Genomic DNA, 24673 nt, shown 5'->3' with positions numbered 1-24673 from the left:
CCAGCGGGATCCGAGTCACTGCCGCTCCCCGCGGAGGGGGACTCGCTGCCGAGCCGGGCTGAGCACCCGCGGGGAGCCCGGGCACGCCTGTTCCTGTGGACGCGGTGCGCGGGCAGCGCTGGCGCAGCGGGGCGGGAGTTTCAAACGCTGCGGGCGGGGAGCGCGCTCAACCGGGGCTGCGCTGCGCGGGTTTGTGTTCATCCAGCGGGAAAAATCCGGAGGCGTTTGAGGAGGAATCTGCAAATGCTGGAGCACGCCGCTGCTGTACTTCGGGTGCGCAGGTTTATGGGCAAAGCTGTGCTGGAGCAGCTCAGAGACAGGGGCAGAGTGGTAAAAACGTCTGGGCTTTCCTGTTACCTCCGCCGTCTCCGTATCTTTCCGTCTCCACTGCACTTTTCCTCCCTGTATTTTTCCGCCTTTTTAAAGGCCTCTGGATGAGACATAAAATACATGCTTGGCTGTCTTTTCGGGTTATCTTGGTAATGTGTGAAAGTGTCTCTGTATGGATTGAATTGCAGCATTAAATACTTTCTGTAGGTTTTTTTTTTGTTTTTTATTTTTTTTTTGTTTGTTTTGTTTTGTTTTTTTTTTTAGTAACTGGCTTTACTGGCTGTGTACGAAACTTGCTGGAGCAGAATGTAGTCTTAAAACACGATACARAACATACAAGCTTTATAGCTTTAGCACATTCTGGTCTAAAGAGACATTGAAAATGTTTTATGGAGGGGATTATGTTTACTGTTAATGATCTCCAGTGATTTCTAAGTATATGAAAATAAGTTCAGTCTTGCTTCTTTGTAAGCTGCTCTCTCKAGGGTTGTGATGAACTAAGCTCTTAAATAAAATCTGAGTAGACAGTTCTTTTATATTAAGAATATTTGACTTATTTGTACTCAGAATCCAAGTTTAAATATTTTACAATATAAAGACTGGTTGGTTTTGCAGGCTTCCATAATTCACTCTTAGATATTTATTCAGTGCGATGAAAAACTTAAGTCACCAAATAGTTATATTTTATTACAATGAAAAAGTCGGCCTTTTTTCTTTTTGGTTTTCAACTTTTATACTTGTTTTTCTATTATTTGTGATCTGATGAAATGGAGGGTATTTGCATTATGTTTGTCTTTCCCATTAATTAAGTACCATGTGACACYCCATGACAGTATTTAGAAACTAACACAGTCTTTTTAAGAAATTGTATTGATGTAGACTGGCAGAAAGCAAATGATAACACCAAAAAGGCAATTCCCTTCTTTGTTACGTGTTCTGTCACTGAAGCTGAATTACTGTGCTTGTCTTTAGGGAAGGTTTGGATACCTCCCCTGTACATAAGGGAAATTGATCTTCCTGGACTTCAAGAAATTGTATACCATGTATTTGTATGCTTTATTTGTATTTTTAACTTGTTTTATCTTCTTGACGTGTAACGACAAAAGCAATACCCCRTATGCATACAATTTAAATGAAGTTGAGTGATTGTAGTAGTTAAAGAAATGGTTTAGAATGTGAATTCTGATGAAAGTAAACCTTAATATGAGAACTTGATTTTAAAACAACCTGAAATTGAATAGCTGACTTGCTTTAAAACAGAATTAAAGATGGCACCCTCCAAAGGCAGGCTTTCTRTTCTGACAGATAGTGATGTTAAACGTGAGAGACCATGCAGTGACTTCGCTCCTCAGGTGTATTAAACAGATATCTGAGCACAGGTAGGTCATCTAGTCTGATTTATTCAAAGGAGCATTTTAATTTATCTGAGTATACAGTAGTGTCACAAATACAGAACATTGCTGATTTTATTTGATTTTTATATTCTTATATTGGGGGAGAAGAGAGAAAATAAGTAAGTGTGAGACAAACTTTGTAAAATAAGACAGTGCCGGAATAAATTAGTATTGTGAGGGGGAAAAGGACAGTAAATGCTAGAGGCCTTGTATAAAACTGGCAAGGTTTGAAAACCAGAAGAATAATAAAAACARAAGAAAATGAGTGCCATGTGGTACCATGGAGAGTGGAGCTGTATAAGTTAAATAAGACAAATGCACCACCTAATGGGTGTATGTTTTCAGCTAGCATGTGTTATGGTTATTACTAGTCGCACAATACCAATAATGACACACTAAAAACATACACACCGCTGTGTTTCTGCAATCACAGTGTTAGGAATGTCGAAACATTTGTTGGAAGGGTMTTCCAGAGGTCATCATGTTGTGTTGAGAGCTTGGTAACAAGTGAAGTTGGCCCAATCCCGTTGGGCTACAGAAGGGTGCCCCTCACAGAAGGGCTCTGTGATTGCCTGAAGTATTAAGTTTGGGTTCTATGCCTTCCTTAAGTAACAAATTGTTGAGAAATGWAACAATTCTGATTAATGTTCTTATCCCTGGTTAAGAAACAGGTATACCATCTTGAGGCAGGTGTGTATTTTGGGCGGAGCTATTCCCCAGGAATCCAGGGCCAGAATACAATAATGCCTTCTTAATACTACTTTGGAATTCTCTTCCCAAATTTCGGTGCCAATCACTGTTCATTCCTGGCTCAGAGAKACTTCCACCAGCATTGGGTTAATGCCAACTGGATGCTAAGAATCTGAAATTTGTGGACAACCGCTGCTTCAATACGATCTGTCTTTTTTCCTGAACTTCAACTTGAATTTCCCAGGCCAGGATCTCTGGGTATTGACCCTATCATGTTGGAATGCAAGGAAAGTTTAAATTCTGTAATTGTAAATATTCCTCAAGTAACTTTAAYTGATGTCTATTTGAATGGAAAATTTTAATGTGAGTCCTACTTCAGATCAGTAGTTAATTGCCTCAGGAATCCTGTGGTCTTTTTGATAAAACTTGGATTGTTTTTATGTAAGGGACATATGAGACTTGGAAATGAATATTTTTTCTTTATTTTTCTTTTCCTCAACTGAGTTTATTTTTGTTTATGTCAGCTAATTAGTAATGCAACTGTTCAGTCCTAAGAAGGAGTTTAGTAATAAACTTAAAAGACATGATTGCAAGAATCATAAAAGTAGAACTGATAATGGCAAATATATTTATCCTCAGAACCTGACATTCATAATATGTTACACTTCATGTCATATTCTGAAACTGTTCTGTTTTTTTCATCTTCACAGCTAAAATCTTCCTTCTTCCAATAAAGAAGCTAAAACAATGGGAGTGACTGCTCTGTGGCAAATCCTCGAGCCTGTGAGACAACCTGTCCACCTGAGTAGTCTCAAAGGCAAAACACTTGCTGTTGATTTAAGTTTATGGGTTTGTGAAGCACAGACTGTTAAAAAGATGGTTGGAGTAGTTACCAAGCCACATCTCAGGTATGATACCTGTGTAGGTTATTTGAGCCAAAAAATCTTGGAGCTGTATAATTTAAATATGTTACTTATTTAAAAGACTTCTAAATGTAGCTCTGAAATTCATATGGCTGGTGTTTGGATTCAGTTATCACTTATGCTWCTTATGTAAAGGGTTTGGAGTTAATTTTAAGCAGACCCCCATRTTGAATTAAATATTTTTAAATCATTCTTCAGGCATTTGAGCAACCTTGAAGAATATGTATATTTTTAATTTAAATGAGTTACTTAAGGAATGAACTTGTCTAAGGATTTATAACTTCAAAGCATTGTTTTCTGCCGACAATGTTGACAAAAATGAAAATATACAAAATTTTCATCAGTGCATGTTATTGGTTATCAGTGCAAGAATATTCAGTTACGAGATGGTGTTACACACTCCTATGATTTCTGTTGAATACAGCATGGTGTGAAATATCAGCATGATACTCATTTGGTCACTTCAGATGTTCAGATTTGAGAAATTTGGGGTTAATATTTGATACCTAAGAATCAATGTAAATATGTGTTTGGAAGCAGATTTTGGATGCTGAACTTTTTAAATTAAGCTCTTTAAGTTTGCTTACATCTTTACACCCAAAAAAAGATGTTTCTTGTCCTTGCGTGGTATTTTCTTGGGAATTTTGTAAAGCTGATACAATTTCATAGTATGACTATGTCAACCAAAGACAGGCATAGAGCTCAATGGTTTGTTTAGCTTGGGGGCGAGAGAATCGTTAGAGGTGGAAACAGTGCTAGGATTTTTCCTGAGGTAGACTCAGGAAAACATAAAGGATGTAAGGAACATATTTGAAGAAATCAGGCTTCATGAATAGTACAACTTACGGAACACTTTGATTTATTGCAGAAACCTATTTTTTCGGTTCTCTTTCTTCACATCAATGGGAATTAAACTAGTGTTTGTCATGGAAGGAGAGGCCCCCAGGTTGAAAGCAGACACCATGAGCAAGAGGAATGAAGTGCGCTATGGTCCTCCAAAGAAAGCTGGAGCTGCAAGAACAGGGAGATCTTTATTTAAAGCCATGTTAAAAGAGGTGAGTAACTGAGGGCTGTGTCAGTATTGTGAATAGAAAGAAATCTTAACTAAATTAAGCACAGGAACTTGAAATAATTAACAGCTTTTGTAACAACCTTCCCGGAAGGGTGGGTTCTGAAACTGAAGCTGAGGTTCTTGTTACTAGATCTGTTATGGGGAATGACACTGGAATGACTGGCGTGTACATCTTTTACACCTGAGGCAGTTGTGTAGGGAGGAAATTGGCAAAATAAAAAGAATTATTCCCACCTCACAGTACCTGTTTATTATCAGCCTCGCCCAGCTCAGAGCCCAGCTTGTTTCTAAACAAAGGCTGGTTTTTCATGGTCTCTTCCCATGGTGAGTGTGCACCCCTTCTGTCTTAAATGGATCAGAGGTTTCACCACCACACACCCAAAAACTCTCCTGCTTTTCTGCTGTGAGGTGCAAACCTGGCCTCAGCAAAGCACCTCCTGCTTTTGCAAATGGCCATTTGGTTCATTCATTAACCCCTAATATTTCAGCCTCTCACAATTTTCTACACAACAAATGTAAACAATATTTTGAGGTTTGAAGGAATGGGCACCTTTGAAGTCAGGCCTCACAGCATCTCTTAACTGTTGTGGAAGAAATATAATGTCAGAATAATTTTCTCATTTGTTATGTTCCTGTGCATGTGTTGTTGTAGTGAGTGACAACCACAAYTGAGCATTTATTACAAAATTTAACATTGTTGTTCTTTTAGATATTACCAGATCTTTTGGTATCCATACTCCTTTGTATCCTCCCACCCCCATTAGCCATTTTTGTCTATTCAAAACTTTATTCAATAGAATTTATGGACAGTCACAGCTTTGCTAGATTGTACATACAAATTCATGTTTTATTCTTTAATTATAAAATAAATTATTTTCTCTGAAATTTGGGAGTACACGTCAGTGTGTCTTATGCAGTGGTCCAGTCTTYGTAGAATGACAGCATTGTACTTTTGTGTTTGATATTCTCGGGGAGTTTGGCACCTGTTGGAAGATGTCTGTGCCAGCTCAGCATTAGTGCTTGAATAAACACCATTGCTTCACAGAGATAAATACTCCTTTGTTACTCTTCTTTTGAAAAATCCTAAATATCTTTTTAAAGTGTAAAGGTCTTTATGAAGGAGTGGCCATTAATCATACTGTGTTTTAAATTCTGTAATTAATACTTAGCTTTCTGTGGATMTTTACTTTTCACTGTTACAGGAAACTGTTTTTGCTAAAGTAGTGCTTTCATTGATATATAGGCAGTGCAACAGTAACAGTTTTTATGTGCACTTATGTCTATATAGAGAAAATGCATGCTAATTAGTGAATTTAATAGCTCAACATTCAATCCCTTTTCTTTTGTGTTCCTTCTTTCAGTGCCTTGAACTGCTGGACTGTTTAGGTGTCCCTTGGGTTCAAGCAGCTGGAGAAGCCGAGGCAATGTGTGCCTACCTAAATGCAAAAGGATATGTTGATGGCTGCATTACCAATGATGGAGATGTTTTCTTGTATGGAGCTCAAACAGTTTATAGGAACTTTGCCATGAATGCTAAGGTAATGTACCTCACCCTGTTCCCAGCCTCTCTATAGACAAAAATGTAAATRGAAAGAAGGGACTTGGAAAAAATACTTAAGTGTTATTCTACTTACTTTGTAGTAGTTGGTTTGTTTAAAATAGTATCTGTAAGACAGGAACATTTTATTTAATTCACTAGTAATTCTTGTATTGGCTGTGAGAGAAAAAAACCTGAGAATTGGGTAATATTGCCTATGTTTGTAGTAACCTGTGATGTCTCATATAAAGCTAAAAAAGCAAACTTTCTTCCTGTTTCCTCACTTATAATGGAGAAGTTGAGTGAAGTAATTGCTTCCCATCAATTTTACCCTTTTTTTATCTTGGGTCTATTAAGTGTTCACATACTTTATCTTACAGGTTCATTTTATTATGAATATACTTGTGATTAATGCTGTTAGTTCCAATTTAGCATGAATAGGGTAGGGATTATACATCTGTATCATACTCAATTGTTGTGATCATTCAAAAACCCAAATAATTTATGGTCTTGAATTGAAGTGTTCTTTTGTTAAGAATACAATTTTCCAAAACTGGTGAAAGGCTACCCCAAATTTCTGTAATTTATGATGTTTATGTGAAAGACTTGTTGAGAAAATACTTTGGTGATATGAGAAAATCAGTAGAACAAAAGAAGTGCACTGCAAACAATTCTTTTAAAAATATTTGAAGTTGATGGAAGGTTATTTGCTTTGGTGACACCGTGTTTGAGTTCTTCCTTGACCTCRTTATTTCATTCAGCTTCCTTGTCATTTGTTGCCAACAACACAGGCAAGCTCAACCTTTCAGGTGTACTTAGTTATATATGTAAGTCAGCATAAAAAATAATTTGTGAGTGTATGTCAGTCAGTCTGTCTCGGTTTGAGACGATGTTTTCAGAGAGATAYGTTACCAGATAAATGTTTCCTCTGAAGTGAAAATTTTGATAATTTTTTCCCACCAACGTGAAACAGGAGTTTGGGTGAATGTGAAAAGAAAAATAGTTTATTAACAAAACAAGATGCCCACAGGACACTGAGTAACTGTTGGATATTTAAAACTCAGGAATGCCTGCCACCCCCTCACCCCACAGCCGCTCGGCACGTGGTGCAGAGAAAGATGGCATGGCTTTTGTCCTAGGGTAAAAAGAAACAAAAGAAAAAGTCCACTCGGGCAACAGTGGAAAACCTGATGGTAGTCCTCTGGATGAAACAGAGGGCTCAGTGGGCTTTTCTCTGGCTGGCTTGGCTTCTCTGGAGTCTGGGACGAGATGGAGCGGCACCCACTGCTTTTGCCTGCCAGCGCCCGGCTGGTCAGCACTTGCCTCCTGGTTCTCGGACCTCAGCCCCRCCGATCCGCTCCAAAAAATCACAGGAGTAGCAGAAGGGGTGGCGGTCCAGGGAGAGCTGTTTGCCCAAGCTAACAAACCCAAGCTAGTTCAGCAGCAACAATGTAATTCCCTGCATGCAGCGAGCAGAACTCTTGCAGCTCCAAGCTGACATCTAAAAGCCCGCAGCAGCCCCGGCTTTGAACTGCCTGCTCTGCCTTCCCAGCCGCCCCTGCCCCTTCTTCTGGGTCAGATATAAAGGCACAGGCACCTTTTGGGCATACAAGCAGATGGAATATAGGAATAGAGTGTTATCATAAAATCAACCCAAGACACAGAAATAATATGCCATAAATTTCTCATGCAGGATCCACATCTTGACTGCTACACAATGTCCTCTATTAAGGAGAAACTTGGTTGTGACAGAGAGTCTTTGATTGGGCTAGCAGTTCTTCTGGGCTGTGATTATCTTCCAAAAGTAAGCAATATAATTTTTTTTATTGGGTGCTTATACTGTCTTGAAAAACAATTAAGTGTATCAAGGGAGATGTGCATGCTGGCAAAGCCATATTGCAATGCATTATTACTGAGATCCAGTAGAAGATGCATAGTAAGTCGMTGTAAATTCTGCTTGTGAAAGGCTAAAGATAATCCAGAGGGTTTATTAACGTCAGTTGTAGACTATTTTGTTTTGTTCCRAGCCTTTTCTATAATGGAGGTGAAGGTAAAAGTTTAGATGCTGATTACATTAAGCCAAGGTGTCAGAACTCTGTTGTTTGTGAGGATGCTTTGTAAGAAGTCATACACAAATGTATCCCTGGCAGAGTAGATGTGGGAAAGGAAGAAAAAAGGCTTTGTCTGTGATGTTTGGAAGATTTAGTAGTGAAGGTTTTGAACTGTAGTTATTAGTAAARGCAGTTCTGGATGCAGTTTGGATGTATTCCTGTTCCATTGTTCATAAAGRCATAATTTATGAAGAACTAGAAGTGATCTATTTGAAAGTTTACCTAATTAATTAAGAGAAATTTCTCTCATTACTATTTCACTTTTTACTTTTTTTCTTTATTGTAATCTCTTGAATTCTTGAGACTTTGAACAGAAGCTGTTGTAATGGCTATTTGAAAGGGAAAAGAAGTGGGATGAAACTTGATTTCCAGTTCATTATGTAATGACTTCCAGAAATAGTTGCTCCCATTCAGGCTCACAGTGACTATCTAGTTATTCTTAAATAATTGTGTCCCAATTTGATAAAACTGTCCTTTAAACAACTGATACTGCTGGAAAAACACAAACCTTTCATTATTTTTGGTTTGGGTTTTGTTTTGGTTTCTTAAAAATTTTGTTTCCTTTRTAGGAATCTATGTTTGTTACTATTTGTGAAGAGAGGGAGTAAAAAAAATGCTAGATAATCAGTGGTTATTGTACCAAAGCAGCGCCTGGAGTGCCAGGTTCTTACAYAGCCCTAAAGTGTCACAATTATGTGATGTCCAATAGGTTTTTTTGAGTTATTGCAGCTCAGCAAAGTGGATGAAGACAGAAACGTGTAATGAAAGGTAGGAATGGGGATGAGCTGAACAGGTAAATGAGAACACTGTGCTATAATTGCACTATTGTGTTGCAAATACATCAAAATAATGCTTTCCTTGCAGAAGCTGAATATCTGACTCTACTTGAATGTCTGGCTGTAGTCCAAGGAGGACTTCCTTTAGAATGTACATTTATTTTGTATGGTTGCATGTATTCAGTTCTGTCATTACAGCTGAACAAATACAGATTTATTTGTAATGATGCTGCAGAAAGTACACTCAATACACTTATATTTGGCTGTACTGATTATTGGCAAAATAGAGTACAGACGGAAAGAAGAACTGAAAAACAATATTGGTGTTTTAAAKCATAGACTGATACAATAGTTTGGGTCAGAAGGGACCTATGAAGTTCACTTAGTCCAGCCCCATGGCAGTGAGGAATGTCTTCAGTTAGACCAGGTCACTCAGAGCCCATCCAACCTGAATGTTTCCAGAATGGAGCATCTATCACTTCTCTGGGCAACCTGTGCCAGTGTTTCACCAYTTCATTGTAACTTCTCTATTCTGAATCTACATTATTYTAGTTTGTTATAGCTTTCTCCTTTTTCCTTTGCCTTGTTTTATTTGAGGTGCTATTGGGCATAAAAACAATGTGTTACACTGGAAGTACAGTTCTAATCTGTCACCTTATTGGCCCTTAGATCTTGGTCAAAAATATTTTTCTCAATTTATTCTCAACATCTGGAATCACTATATATCATTTCTCTACATAATATTTTAAAGGTGGTTTTTGTGAGAATATGAATATTTTGTTTGTAATTAAGTAATGTTTCATATTTCTCTGTAGGGAGTTCCAGGAGTTGGGAAAGAACAAGCTTTAAAGTTAATTGAGACTCTGCGAGGTCAAAACTTACTGCAGAGGTAACATGGAAATTTACATAAGTGCTTTGATTTTATTCAAAGACTTAATAGTATCTACTTCCGCTCCAAGACAATATTTGTAATACTTTAATTTAGGGAGGATATTACCATATTCTTTACCTTGTGTTTGCTAAAGGAATTGTGTGATTTCCTAGGCAAGTTTCTTAATTGTTTTAAACATTAGGTGGCTCCTAGCTCTTGATCTAGCAGGTGTATATTGATATATTGGAGTCAAAGTTGTAGAGACTGATGAGAGGCTTTCTGATTTTTAATTGGATTGTGGATGAGGATTGAGAGACTGATGAGAGACGTGATGATTTTTAATTGGATTGTGGATGAGGATTTGAGATACTGAGTGCTTTCTATATTGATTATCGTAATGTGTATGTCAATACTAGAAATCCAACATGATGTACGACAGAAGAACCCTGTTTTGTAGGTTGGAAAACTGCTTCTTGGATAGATGCTTGAGAAATATAAAGAGAATATTTTTCAGTGTTTGAAGTGTGAAAGCTAAAAATATTTCTTGATCCTTTTAACATCATCCTTTTAGGTTTGAGCAATGGAAAGAACAATTTCAGTATGATGATAATCCACCTTTGGTTGTTAAAAGAGTAATTCACTGTTCAGAGTGCCATCATCCAGGTCAGTGTGAAAAGTTTTGAATTGTATTTTTAGCTCAGTTGATTGCTTTTTATTATGGGATGAGGGGTGATGGTTTTTGTTTGTTTGATTGGGTTATGGGTTTTTTTACTACTAGCATTAAAAATGCTTTTCAGCTTCTGGACCATCTTCATGTATTCAATATTGTGTATATGTGACCTTATACCAGCACTTTCAAGGCTTGAGACTACTTTTCTTCAAATGTAAAACTAGTTGACAGCAGATGGGATGTTGTCACAATGCAGTTGTGAGATCCCAGATATTTGCCCTTTTAAGATTAGTAAAGATAGTATGTTATTCTCTGTACTGCCCAGCAACTACTTCTTTAGTTGCCTGAATGGGTGCTGCATCAAGAAGACTGAATCTTATTAGCATTGATGGGGTTTGCTGCAGTGTTTTCTTGAAAACACAAGGACCCTTATTTTGGTATCATCTTCAAAAAAAGTCTTCAAAAAGTCTTCAAAAAAATGGAAGCTTGCATGTATTTGTCAGTTTTTACTGTACATCTATAAATGCAGGTAATGCACTCCGATCTCCTTACATCAGATTCATACATGTTCTGAGCTTTGTATTTGTAATATTAGCTTTATAGATTCTGGAAAACCCTTCTCTCTTTGTGTGTCTGCTGCTGTAGGGTCTTACAAGGAACATGAGCAGAGTGGATGCAAATTCTGTGAAAGCATGAGATGCTGCAAACCCAGTGATCCCAAACACTGCTGCCCTTGTGCATGGCATCAGTTGGAGCGAGTGAAACAAGCAAACGCAGTGGAGGACAGTATCAGAAAGTAGGAATGGCCTGAAAATTTAACTGCTTCTCCCTGCATTCATGTGCAGGATGAGCATTTAGATTCTGCATTTTTCACATTTGTCCTCAGTTCCTAATACATTTGTTTTACCTGCAGAAAAGCCAAGAGCTGTGAGGGYTTTCCATTCTCCGAGGTAACAAGCAAGCCTACTTATTATAAATTCATTTAATCAATTAGTTGAAATKTCAATTTTCTGCTCTCTCTTAAACTATCTTTTTTTATGTTTTAACTCAAGGTTATCCAAGAGTTTCTTGTAAACAAGAATAAATTGATCAACCTAAAGGAATGTCGAAGGCCAAATTTATTGTCCTTTCAGGTACATTACAAAATATAGACATTCAGCTTTGTAGTCTTTTATTTATTACTAAGGAAGGCATCTTCCTTAATAATAATTGGTAATTATGATTACAAGTGGTAATTGTGATCTTCATTGGGAATTTTACTGGAAATAAGAATTAAAGAATCTTGCTACACCATCTTGATATACTTCACTTTAGAAAGCTGAGAATTGAAGACTTTGGAAAAAAATCAGTTGCTGTAAATAGGTATATAGAAAAGTGGAAGAAAGAGAAACCTCACTTGTCAGTGCTTTGTTTTTCATTGTCCAGTATTACTAGATGGGAGTGAGGGTGTTGGTATATGCACATTAGCATTGTTTTCTAGGAAGGCTCTTTACTTGTGTTTTATTGGCAAAAACACATCTCTTACAATGTTTTATTTTTGGGGATTGATGACGACATTGTAAGAATTGTGGACAGTACAGTAGACCACAATTAAACGATGTGACTTTAATGAGAATCCATGTTCATTCTCTCACATATGAAATCTGTAACTTTCACAGCTCCTTGCAGAGCTGATCTGAATCTGACAATGTGTTTAACAATGGTCTGCTGCCACCGCAGTTGTTCCCTCAGCTTGTCACTGACAGCTGATGAATGTCCCCTGGTAGGGATGACTGTTCCCTGCCTTGGCAGTGAGATGTTGTTGGGCRTTACACTGATGTATAAAAGCACTCTAGATATTTTAAGTATTTWGTCCRGTRTCCCAACTACATAACTATCCAAGCRTGATATCTAACAGAATAAAGAAAGTTCTAAAGTTTGGATTTTTTTTTAATACAAACAGATATTTGCTTCAGAGAAGATGGAATGGCCCAAACATTAYGCTTGTAAGAAACTTCTAGCACTTTTGACACGTTATGATATGATCCAGAGAAAATCTGGATACATTGACTCAAAACAACTGCAGGCAATAAGGTAAGGTAATTTGATTTCTTGAACTTAATATGTTTACTTTTTTCTGCTGACAGACAGAAGCACAGGGTTTTTACATAAAAAAAAGGAAATAGTTTTCTTCCATCTTTGTTTCAAGCTTTGTGCTTGTTTTGAAGAGTCAAAAAAGTAGATCAGTGCACTATTTCTTTTACTGCTGCACAAAGTAATACATAAAAGTTTCTTTTCACTCTTTGATGAATGGATTGACATTCTCTGTTTATAACACTTTCTAGTGTGTCAAGAGTTTAAGAGACAGAAAGCAGTGCATGCTCTCAAGGATTTCTTTTGTTAACAAGTGTTTAAAAATGCAATAAGGTTTCATCAGGATCAGCATGATCCTACTCTTCACATTTAGGAACCTACTAAACTGTGGTGTAAATAATGTTTTTTTAAAAAATCTCATAGTGACTGATTATCTCTGCACAATTGAAGTTCTCCCCTCATGTTCTCATGCAAAAGATATAAATGACCCTATCTGGTCATTCAGAAAAATACAACAGCCTTCTCTGGCATTAGTATCTTCAAATGATAGAATCATTTAGTTGGAGAGGTCCAACCATTAACCTGACACTGACAAATCCACCACTAAACCATGTCACTCCAGTGCCACATCTACACATCTTTTAAATAAAATATCTCCCAGGGATGGTTGCTCAACCACTTTCCTGGGCAGTTTGTTCCCATGCTTGACAACCCTTTTCTTGAAGAATTTTTTCCTAATATCCATTCTGATCTTCCCCTGATATATCTTGATATTTCCTTTATCTTGTCACTTGGGAGAAGAAACTGCCCCTTTCAGGCAGGTCAGCTGAAGATACCAAATGATGTTTGTAGGAGTCTGCATTATGTGTGTTTGTTACAGAAAAGCTTTTTTTATTTTGTGTAAATACTCTTCTGAGTGTCAAAAGAAATAAAAATGTTTTGGTGCTCAAATCTATCTCCAAATTTTGCTGTACAGAGTAGTCTATATTTTTTAAAAGGTGTAGTAATTTCAATTTTACGAGAATATTTTTTTCTCTGAATCATTCCAAGTTAGAATATTGAAATATTTTTTAATTTTAATCTAAATTTAAGTGATTTAATGGACTTTCTCTTCTTACAGGATTGTTAAGACACGTGTTAAAAATGGAATTCCTTGTTTTGAAATTGAATGGCAAAAACCAGGTGGGTCTCATTTCCATATACATTATGTAACAAAACAGTTCATAGAAAAAGACAAAAACAAGCTTTAAAGAGGCAAAAGTTTGGCAACACTCTGAGGCAATGAAATGTGGGTGAGATTGAWAACTATTATGTGGAAACAACAGAAAATGTGCATCAAATTTCAAACACCCTGAAAGTAAAAATAATGCTTTAAAGAGAAAAAAAAAAAAAACCAAACCTAGAAGGCAAGGGACTCAGTTTTCAACTACTTTTTCTTGTACATGTAAATAAGACATGAACTGGGTATTTCATACCTTATATTTCACTATGTACCTAAAGCTGTGACTATTTACTAGCTAGAAAATTTTCTGTGCTGTCAGACTCCTCCCTGTAGTGTGTCTATTTGTGACAGGAGACTGGCAGAAGAAAAAGACTTCATTAGTAGGTAAATCTCAAATATCATACTATTGACTTTACATACCTTCTTTGTACTCAAATCTTTGCTGTTTGGGTTTTCATTCTCTGTTTTGACATATATATATATATATATCCATGTCTAAAGCACATACATTATTTTTTCAGAACATTATGTTGATCCAGAAGATGAGCCTGTGGAGTTGTTTGTAGCTACAGTAGAAGAAGAGTCTTTATTTCAGGCTGCTTATCCTGATATTGTTGCCCTCTATCAAATCGAAAAGTCAGAAGTTCTTCAGAAGAAACAGAAAAGTAAGTCCAGAAGCTTATTTCTTACGACTTTATGGGTCTTGCCAGAATGTAAAAAAGCAAAAAGCATCTCTCCCACTCTTGAACGATATCATGTCAAAACAAGATGAGGTCATGATTCCTTGCAGGTACTGTTGCTTTGATCTTACTATTTTATACTTTAGCACTAAGAAATCTGAACTGTGATTTATATGCTATTTGAAGTGCACTTTTTATTACTTTTTTTCAGAAAGGAAAGACAAACCAGAAGGAAAGGAATTACCAAATGCTTATGATGAAGTTACCAATCTCYTGTCTCAAATTAATTTAAAGCCTACATACAGAGTTCTTTCTGTGCAACACTCCACATCAGATACAAAAGCTCCCCCAGAAGATCAGACACAGCAGAGAAGTACTGGATCAAAAGATGCAGCATTAGCTGCAGCTTCCTGTGTAACAACAGTTCATATGCCAGCATCAGCAGCTGCTCTTGCTGACTCATCCCTGCCCTCACAATGCACTGAGTATTCAGGGATATCATCCTCTTCTTCTGTACCAGCTGATCTGCAACTGGGCAGTGCTGATGGGAARGGAGCCTCCTTCAGCTCTTCACCAGCCTGTGGAGGTGATGACCATGATCCAGCAGCTCACTTAACTGCCTGCATAAAACACTCACATCCACTGGGTCACAAACCAGTAAGAAATAGCTCAGAATATTCTGATGTTACTCAGTCTGATACACATTCTGATAGTGAAGATGATTTGGTTTCAAGTGATGCTATGGGACAACTTCATAAGTGGTCATTAAGCGAGCGAATACTTCAAAAAGTTCCCATTTCATCACAGCCTTTGTCTGAAGATGTAATGCAAGTGGAGTCTTTGAAATGTTTTAAACAAACAAAAGAACCATTGAATCCTCATAGAAATCATGTCTCTTCCTCATGTCAGTTAGGTAAACCTGTGCAGGAAAGTAAAAACGTTCTATCAAAAAAATCTGCAAGTGAATCCAGAGTACATAYCTATCAAGATGAGAACAAAAAAGCTGACATCCTGGCTGAAATGATGCAAAAAGACCCTTATATAAATGGTTCAACATCTCTAGCCTTCAGTGGGCAAACAACAGAGACACTTCATCCTGGGTATGAAATACATCCGGCATCTCAAAAACCAGCAGATGCAACTGGCTGTCACRTTAAAGAAGCTTCCATTGAAACTGCATGGAAAGCTTCTTCTAAAAAGAGTGTGTGTCAGAACAAATGCTCTTCTAGCGAAGACAGTGATGATGGACACTTGGATAAAATGCTGGTTCATGAGCAGTGGAAAAGACAACTGAACCCTGCCCAGTTTAAAAAATCTTTTACAAAGAAAAGGAGTACTGTTGTTACCAGCAAAAGGACAAACAGTGACTCAGCCCTTACAATGAAAGGGAAAGATACAACGACCAATTTAAAGAAAGCTGTTAATAGTTTCTCAGTGCAAGTATCTCTGAAACCATCTTCTGCAGAGGCAATTAATTGTTCCCAAAGTCCAGAGCAACCAGTTGAGAGACTGGGTTCTGATCCCACACAGCAAGACAAAAGCACTGTTCTGGCTTATGCATGGGCAGACAGTCCCCTTCCCCTGTCTGAAAGACTTAAAGGAAGAATCAAAAGCAATTAGTTCTCTGTAAAATAGATTATGATAACAATTCATTATCAGTTAACTGTCATTTAATTGACAGTTGAAGATTTCTTTCTCAAAATTTCTGCAGCACACTCTGTCATTTCTATATGGACGCAGTTTTGGTGAATAGGAAATACTRTCACTGGAGCTGAAGTTTGAAACTAAAATGTTAACAGAAGTACCAAATAATTGATTGTAGGCAAGTACCAGTGATTCTGGGTGTGTTTACATCCTGAACTTGATACATAAGCATCAGGATACCATATGCAAGGATGAAGGAGATCTGTCTAAGAAAAAGGTTTTTATTCCCAAACAATTGTGAGGATTTTGTGTACAGCTATTAGTCTTGCTTATAAAAACRGGCTTACTAAAATAGTGCCTGCAGTGCTGTTGGATACTCTTAATGAGAAAAAGTAATGCAGCATTTTGAAACTGAAATTCTCCATTCTGCTCCATTGACTTAATTTTGCAAGTTTTGAAATGGAATTTGACATCCTGTGTTTTCTGGTTGTGTTGACGATCTCTGAAGGACCAGATAGAGACCCACAGCAGATATACCTTGCAGGGTAGCTGAATTTATATCTATCATGCCCCGTAAKAAGCTATTCTTTAGGTATGTACATCTTCCAAAAAGTGGAATAAGCCATGTAAGGATACTCTGGTTTTGTAGCTGTCATATCTATTAGTTAAGAAAATTTGATGACTGTTTTAATTAAGCACTTAAAGTTTAGAGCATTTTTTCTTAAAGAAGGTTGAAATCCTATCTAACRTTCACTTCAGTTCATAATAGAGTGAAAGTTACAGAAAATCTAATTATGATGTGGCAGATTCTTTGAATAATATTGTGTACATGGGGKTTTTTTAAAGGGGAAACTTGAGTACAAAATTACAGTTTGGAAGGTGCTCTTCCTACTTTATTATAGGAGCAATCTCTGTTCATACACCAATCTTCAACAGTTACCTGTTGAAGGAATGCCTCCTTGTCTGTATTTAAGTGTTTGTAACTTTTGCTGTGCAGCAGCCAAAAGGAAGGTGACTCTTGCCAAGATATATTGTTAACAATAGAAATTGAGGATATCTATGCCTTAGTGAAAATGTCAGTTCTTCATAATGGCCAAGGACCAAGTTCAGAGGCTAAATTCTAGATGTATTTAAGGAASACATAGGTAGCCTGTAGATAATAGTCTGTAATTAGCCAAAATGATAGTTTCTTAGTTTACTCTGTGGGCAGATAGAAAATTTTTATTTATATTTGATTTTTCCAAATGAGAAATGTATTCTAGAAATGAGAAAAGCATCAAAAATATTGGAAACTTACTTTCAGTTTTGAAGATGATCTTTGTCTTCTGAAGACTCTTAAGCACCGAGCTGATGTGAGAGGGTAGCTGGAAGAATAGTATTGTCAAGGAGAGTAGGTGTCACCTGGGGACTGCAAATGGAGAGATTCATAGCATGACAGAATGCTGGGGTTGGRAGGGACCTTAAAATCATCTAKCTYCAACCCCCATTCCATGGGCAGGGAACCAATCCTTATGGAGTGGTCAGTAATGGAGAGATCTSAATGGAGTTTTTTGTGRAAAACCATTGTTCTTGGTTATGTATGAATTTTTTTTTCCCCTTGCTGATGATTATGAATACTGAAAGTTGAAATCAAGTGTTTAAATTTTCATTAATAAAAATGCCAACATCATGCAAATAAACTTTCTACTGTTCCCTCCCAGGGTATGRGAATGTCCTCTTGGGGGGATCATTCCATTTCACCCACAATGTGTGAATTTCTGTGGTTTAGAGCTTTCTGTAGAATTGGGGCAYCAGAGTGGTTTTTGGAGGCAATTTTCTTTGTTTTCCAAATCTGCTGGGAATGACTGCCTTATTGGATGAGGAAATGAAAATACTGTGTCAGAATTATGACAAGTTCATATTTTGTGGATGATGAAAGTCAGAAATGAGGTRAGAACTGCAGAGGAAAAAAATATTGTGTTGCTGATTTTTCCTACTAATTTGGTTTCGCAAGAACAGTTCAAGCATGAAAAGCAGAAAATTTTMTAATTTTTTCATATGTAATGCATCTACTTTTTGTGCCATTTTTCTGCCACTACTTTAGAAGCAGCAATAGATGTGAAAAAACAACTGTGTAGGATGCTCCCTTTTATTTAGGCTGTAGCTGCTCACTGCAGCAAATAAAAACATTTATTATTGGGGTTGACTGTTGCTAGAATTAAACTTGTGATTCATTACTGAAGGGTAATTACAGATTTTAAAGTGTTTTGGTTTCTCATCTTTATGTAATTTACTCATTSTGAAGATTAGGGATGATTTTTCTTTGGAGCTTTCTACTGTGCTGACTGCTCTGCAACCTCTCACACTTGTGAGAATGATGTTTAAATAAATTCAGGGGGTGTAACRTAACTTTTTTCTGCAGGGAATATTTCTACAGGATTATGTTTAACTGTCTGTAAAAATAAATCAATGGATGCATCAACCTCATGAGGCTGAATAGATTTTCATTTATCATCTGTCCTGATCTGTCCAAATAGGCTCTACCAGGGTGCTTCATACAAAGTAATGAAAATGTACCTACTATGGAGGTGGGGCAGGTAAGTGGCTCATCCGTCCTAAAGTAGTTTTCTGAAAGATTTTCTGCACAACTACTGTCCCAGCCCAAGTATTTTACCTGATCTATCACTCTTCATGCTGGCATCCCTCTAGCTTGAATGATGCTCACAGAGATACAGAGCAGAGCCATAGGTTCTGTCTTAGTATGAATATCATTATTTCCACTTTTAAACAGTATTAAACATTAGTTAAATACAGCTCATTTGTTTAGCATAGTCTAACAACGTGAAGTGTTTACTTGGCATTCCTTAGGATTGTAACTCACTCTTTCAGGCCCATAATCAATAAGAAAGCAAAATAAATGCTGTTTACATGGGATATATACATAGAGAGCTCAAAATAATATATAATTTAGAAGAAAAGACCACCTCAATATCTATGCACCACTGTCATTTCTCAATTGGTAGAGGTTATTGAAATATTTACCCACATCTGTGAACCTGCCTAACAAACAAAAATTTAGTGAATGCAATAAAGCTTTTGCTAGTTAGCTAAGAAATTTCCTAATTTGAGAAGGGGATTATTTAACTTTGAGGATTTGCACAACTTTGGCCCTCTGCTCTTAATGTCAAGGAAGATGCTTGGAAGTGAAGTGTGGAAAGAGACTAATGGCAGCTGTTACTTGAGACAAGATAGTCTTTTCATGTCTAAAAAGGTGTCAGGCCCTGCCATATTATATCAGCAGATAAAAGGAAGCTGCAGTTAGAATATTACTGAGAGCTGTTGTAAACCCAAGTGCTACTGACGAAACCCTAAACTTGGCGTGAGATTTGGCGCTTTTTCCTTCAGGAAACAAAACACTTTAACGGTTTCAAGAAAACAAAATTACCATGGGTGACAGAACCACTCTGCACAGTTCTCTTGCTCATGTATCCTGMATTGTGACTATTATCAGTACTGAATTTAAGATTAATCACATATAAAACTTAAAAGGTTCTTTAAGCCCAAACCTCTCCACCCCTGCCCCAGTTTCCTTTGACCAAGTTGTAGAAGTTTTGTCACTTCAGAGACTGAGCATAACTGGAGAAAGGGACAAACCTTGAAAAATTTTGCTCATTAAAAACAGCTACCTCTACTAACATTTCTGACATATTTAATTAGCTGCCTGAATAAAAATCATGAAGGAAAATAATCGAATATTTTTATGACAACATAGTGTTGAAGTAGTTCTATGTTACTATTTGTTATTTTAATATTTTATGTTAAAATGCAATTTGCTCTGCTAAAGCACCTCCACAGCCAAGCTTGAGGCCCAGTTAGTTGTCTTACCAAATATTTTTCTCCAAGATTGGATCTGGGGCAAGCTGTGATTATTCTTTGGGACATGGTAGAAGGACATGTGAGTGTGGTCTGTTTGGATAAATTCATGGGCAAAGTAGAGGAATCCTTACATGCTCTCTTCTTCCTCCATCCCAATGTCCCAATGTTGCTCTGGCACTGACACCACATAACAACAGACAAACAAGATGGGCCCRACCCTAGACATGGTCCAAGTTTTATCTGCTTCAAAAACATTRAATTTGTGGCCCCATTTGAGGTCTAATTCAGGCTGTCTTCCCAGCCAACRTGAATGCCAGATCTCAGAGCAGCATTAGCCTTTAAGATTCTGTCACTCAGCCCACTGCAATGTATTGTAAAGGTTTCTTTGAACCTTCTGCACTGGGGAGTTAAATTTGCTCCTTGWTCTACATCTGGGCAAAACCAGGACAGGATGGGAAACAGGCTCAGAATTCCCAAAACCTGGGGCTTAATGGAACAAAGGGCTTCAAGAGTGACAGCCACATGTGGCTTACCTAATGTACGGGGACTTTGTGGAGCTTTATCTTCAGACTAAAGTGTTGCTAGTTTTTCTAATTATAGAATGGCTTTTTTATCGAATCAGAGGTGCCAGTTAGAAATGGGGAATATAGTCTGATTTCTGCTAATTAGTGCTAATCATGTCTCCCTGATGGAGAGAAATCAGCAGTGGCTCTGCTGACAGCCCCCTGGGCAGCCAGCTCACATTGCTCCCCTCAGCTGTGATGTGGTCTCTCTTTGGTTCTCAGTCACAAAAAATATGGAGGGTGCAGGAGGAGTACATGAGGATKTAAAGGTTTTGCCTTGAATTATAAAAAACTGAGAAAGGTAATGCTGGTCTTATAGAGAAGTTTAGGAAATACAGCAGAAGGACGAAAACTAGAGTGAGGTGGCATGGGGTGTAAGTGAATCCTGAAATCCCAAGCACTTGTGTTGCCAGATTTGGTAMAACCTCCTAACAAAGCCCAAGACATGCAGATCAGCAGCTGTGCCTTTGCACAAACCCAGCMTAATTGTTATCTGCCCTGTGTATGGCTCCTACTATAATTTTTAGTGAGGCATGAACTGCCCAGCATCATCTACTGATTTTCTGTTACCTTTTAACCTGAAAAATGTGAGCTTTTACAGCATGGTATCAGGCAGTGATTTTTGTTCTCTATGTATTTCTTTTTTATCAGGAAATTAGTAGGATCTGTAGGTGTTCTTCCTATCAAGTCCAAGGGAAGGTGATAGGTTTGTGCTCACACATCTCCATGCAGAAATACACCTTTGTTCTGGTGTCTACTTGAATGCCATMATCAAAGAGGATGTCACTTTGTTTCCCTTTCTAAAAATCCCAAATCATTTTGCGGATTGCTTAGAATTTGCAGGAAAGATACTTGGGAAAAATTGTAGCTTTCTGATCTTTGTGWTTTCTAAAGAAATACTGTTTTCAGTTGATTGTATATTTTTATTTTCTCCCAGCATTACAGTCAGTTGCTAACTGTTACGGTTTTTAGTGTGGCAATAGTAAAAACTTACAGAATATGTTCTTCTGGTGTTCTCTTTTAAGAAAATTCTTTTTAGCAATACAGTAGAAAACACTTCAATAATCACATAGATAAGAGTTTCTGAGATAGAATAATGAAATCAAGCAGGACAAACAGTGATATCTTCTATTTGGGGTTGGTTGTGGCCTTTTTCATCTTCAAAGGCCAAGTTTCTATTTGCCAAACAAACCTTTATCTAGAACCTTCTAATCCAGAACCTTCCATATTGTAATATCTGGTGTTAGTAGTTTGGAAAGTGGCTGAAAACCATCCTGTAATAATGTATTGATTTCTGTATAGCACTCTACATATTTAATAAAAAAAAATTGGTAAAAGGCCACTTATTCTTTGCTACATATTTAATTTAAAAAAATGGTAAAAGGCCATTAATTCTTTGCTTGTTCTGTYATCTAGTTTTCTTACAGAGAGAGCATTCCTCTCCCCACACTGATAAGCTGAAGAATATAGCTCTGTAAAATGGGTATGTGGCTCTGGCATTGAAAATGTTTGCATTTTTACAGGGAACTGAACAAATCCATCAAGATTATATTCCTTCCAATAATAGTGATGTATATCTTGCAAAAACTTCTTTGTGACAACATATTTACCTCGTAAGATGCCAGCAATTTAAGTGTAAGATTTTGTTTCTTTTTTATTACAAAACCAAACTGTTTGTGCTGGGAAGCCATAAGTTACAGATTCAGAATAAATTGTTATCGACAAWCGTTGGTGCCTTCCAATGGCCAGGCCACTCTTACCACAGAAGCCAAAGACTTGCAGCTGCTTTGACATGACAGTGAACAAGGAGATTTCAAAGCTGTAGGATCCTCATCCATGTGAGTTTCTATATGACCTTGTATAGGCCCTCTTGCATGGAAATCTTACAGCTTTGTTACTTGTCCCTGTGGAAAAGACATGAGTTTGTATATTGTGATTAACTGGTGTTAGAATATAACCTGAGTCACTGTGGTGGGATTAATGTTTTAGAGGGGAGAATAAAAAATCTGACCAACAGAAGAGCCAGTGAGGCACAAAGTGTCCCTGGTGCAGGAAGGAGTTACCAGCACAGATATTCTGGGAATTCTCACCAGAGCCACCTGAGGACCCCTTCTGAAGACACTTGAGGAGCTCAGGGTCCCCATTCAGCTTCCCTCAGACATCACCTCATCCAACCCAACCAAGAACTTTCTCACAGCAACTCTTTCACGTTCCAAATAGAGTTCTTTAAAACCTCTCTGCAGCTGATCATTTAACAAAATGCCATGCTAGGATTTCCCCTTATAAATAAAGTACAATGCAATTGTGGGGTTTATAACTCTTGCTCTAGTAGTCAATTAGATTGTTCAAATATTCTATTACATCACTGAAACTATTCACAAAAAACCTCAAGATATAGTACCTCTTAGGAAAGTAATTATGTTTGCAGAGTGACAGCCAAAAGTAAAGATGGGTTCAGCATCTATTTGGAGTTCACACAATTTAGGACGTGGACATTAAAAAATTCCCCTAAATGTGATTCAAGCTAAGAAGCCAGTTGATAATTGCCATTATATCAATCACAGTATCTCATAGTTTGGCAGTGAAAAGGAGTGGCTTATTGTCAGTGCTSTTTTATTAATCTATTGTCACAGATCTCACTTTAACTTTAATAGCAACACTATGTGATCACATATTTTATTTATGGATCATTTGAAGAATCTGTTATGCAGATATTCGGATTAGTGGGCTATCAAACCATTAGCCAAATAAATCTAAAGGTAATAAAACTCACAGGAAGATAGATGGYTTTCTTTTTCTTGTTCTTTTCAGCTAATTCAGGCTAATTTAAGCCTTTCACAGAATGGTGATAATGAAGGATTTGTTCTCAGCAGCGTTATGGCAGGTGATTTGCATTTGAAAGTTTGACACATTTATAGGCCTTTGATCTTTTCCCTTCAGTGCTTGTGCCCCTGGCCAGAGACCTACATGCACATTTTACCACGTGGAAGATCTAGGAGCAAAAGCAGCTCTGAGAGCYACCCTGAAGATGTACAGTAGAAAARAAGAATTAAACTATTTRTGTCCAKAAAATWTTTTATTGCTGAATTTGAGTGRCMTTTATCTAAAGRAATAKAAATAAAATACATTGAAACTTCTTTTATTAGAGTTTATTTTAAATTAGAGAAAGTCCTCATGGACAATTTTAACARATACAGTCTGATGTCCCACTATAGTTTGAATTTATTATTGAAAAGAACTTMTTGTTGCAGGACATTGAAGAGTTTTGACACCAAGTGAACTCAAGGAAAGACCGTGGCAGTCATGGAGCCACTTACTGAATATGATTTAAATTTTTGCTTTGCTAAAACGAAACAAAACAAAAAATTAACTCTCTGGGCAAGACAGCTATCTTTGGGCTGGAAGAGGAAGCCTTGAAAAAAAAAAATCAGGGTGTTACTGTCACCATGAGCATGTGCAAGCATAATCAAACAGACAGCCCTAGGATATATAAAAGATGTTTTTAATGTTTACTATCTGACCCCAGAATAAGTAGGGAATCTAAGGAACAGGACAATTGTATCTCTCATGATTCTTTAAAATTTAACATAACGAGATGATTCCTCTGCTGGATCTTAATGATGAATTCCAGGTGTGTGAACCAGTGCCTCATTGCATTCTCATCTCAGATTTGATTCCTAAARTAGTCTGAGTTCACGAATTAAAATTTGCCTGGGTGAAATTCCTTTCTGTGCCATTAGCAAATTATATTTCTCCAAACTGAGCTTTTACTCCGAAAGAATGTAAGTTCCTTGGAGGAGGACAGCCAGTCTGATCCCAGGAAAGCTCCAAGGACAGGAGTCCTCCAGATGTGCCTGGCCAAACAGCCTCAGGCTCTCGGTTTTATTTGGGAAGATGCTGCTCACCATCCCAGAATACTTTGYAAAGCCTTTGTAAAGCTGTGTAATGAGTATTGGTTAGCCATTGTCTGGAGTGCCCTGAAAGTAGCAGGGTCTATGTAAATGCTGGCTTCCTTTGGATGCCCATCAACAGGGAAAACCCAATAGCCCTTTTGATTCCCTGTTTGGTTTCTTTTCCCCCCTCCCTATCCTTTAAAAGATGGTCTTTCAATGTAAGAGTTAACTTCACGTTGAATGTACTTGAAAATTCAGTTCTCAGTACATTTTGTTCTTCAAAAGAGAACTGCCATCCAAATGTGTTACTTCGCTTTCAACTCATCCGAGAATGTCAAATACCAGATAAGAGCGAGAGACTGATGAATG

At 37.3% G+C, this 24673-nt stretch overlaps 1 protein-coding gene across 1 annotated transcript; it reads left to right on the top strand.

Annotated features, from left to right (window-relative positions):
* The first annotated feature begins 208 nt into the window (after window positions 1-208).
* On the top strand, window positions 209-18455 carry GEN1 (GEN1 Holliday junction 5' flap endonuclease). Its single transcript, XM_057374301.1, has 14 exons — window positions 209-273; window positions 3125-3322; window positions 4206-4392; window positions 5771-5947; window positions 7640-7750; window positions 9649-9722; window positions 10276-10367; window positions 11020-11170; window positions 11288-11324; window positions 11427-11507; window positions 12317-12447; window positions 13568-13629; window positions 14191-14334; window positions 14561-18455. The coding sequence occupies exons 2-14, from the start codon at window positions 3162-3164 to the stop codon at window positions 15967-15969; spliced, it is 2817 nt and encodes a 938-aa protein (XP_057230284.1). The 5' UTR covers window positions 209-273; window positions 3125-3161; the 3' UTR covers window positions 15970-18455.
* Window positions 18456-24673: the final 6218 nt, after the last annotated feature.

The sequence above is a fragment of the Malurus melanocephalus genome, unplaced genomic scaffold, assembly GCF_030028575.1.
Source record: "Malurus melanocephalus ecotype Western Australia unplaced genomic scaffold, MMel_1.1 scaffold_222, whole genome shotgun sequence".
In the NCBI taxonomy this organism is placed as follows: Eukaryota; Metazoa; Chordata; class Aves; order Passeriformes; family Maluridae; genus Malurus; species Malurus melanocephalus.
The sequence above is the reverse complement of the archived record's forward strand: the minus strand, read 5'-3'. Positions and strand labels throughout refer to the sequence as shown.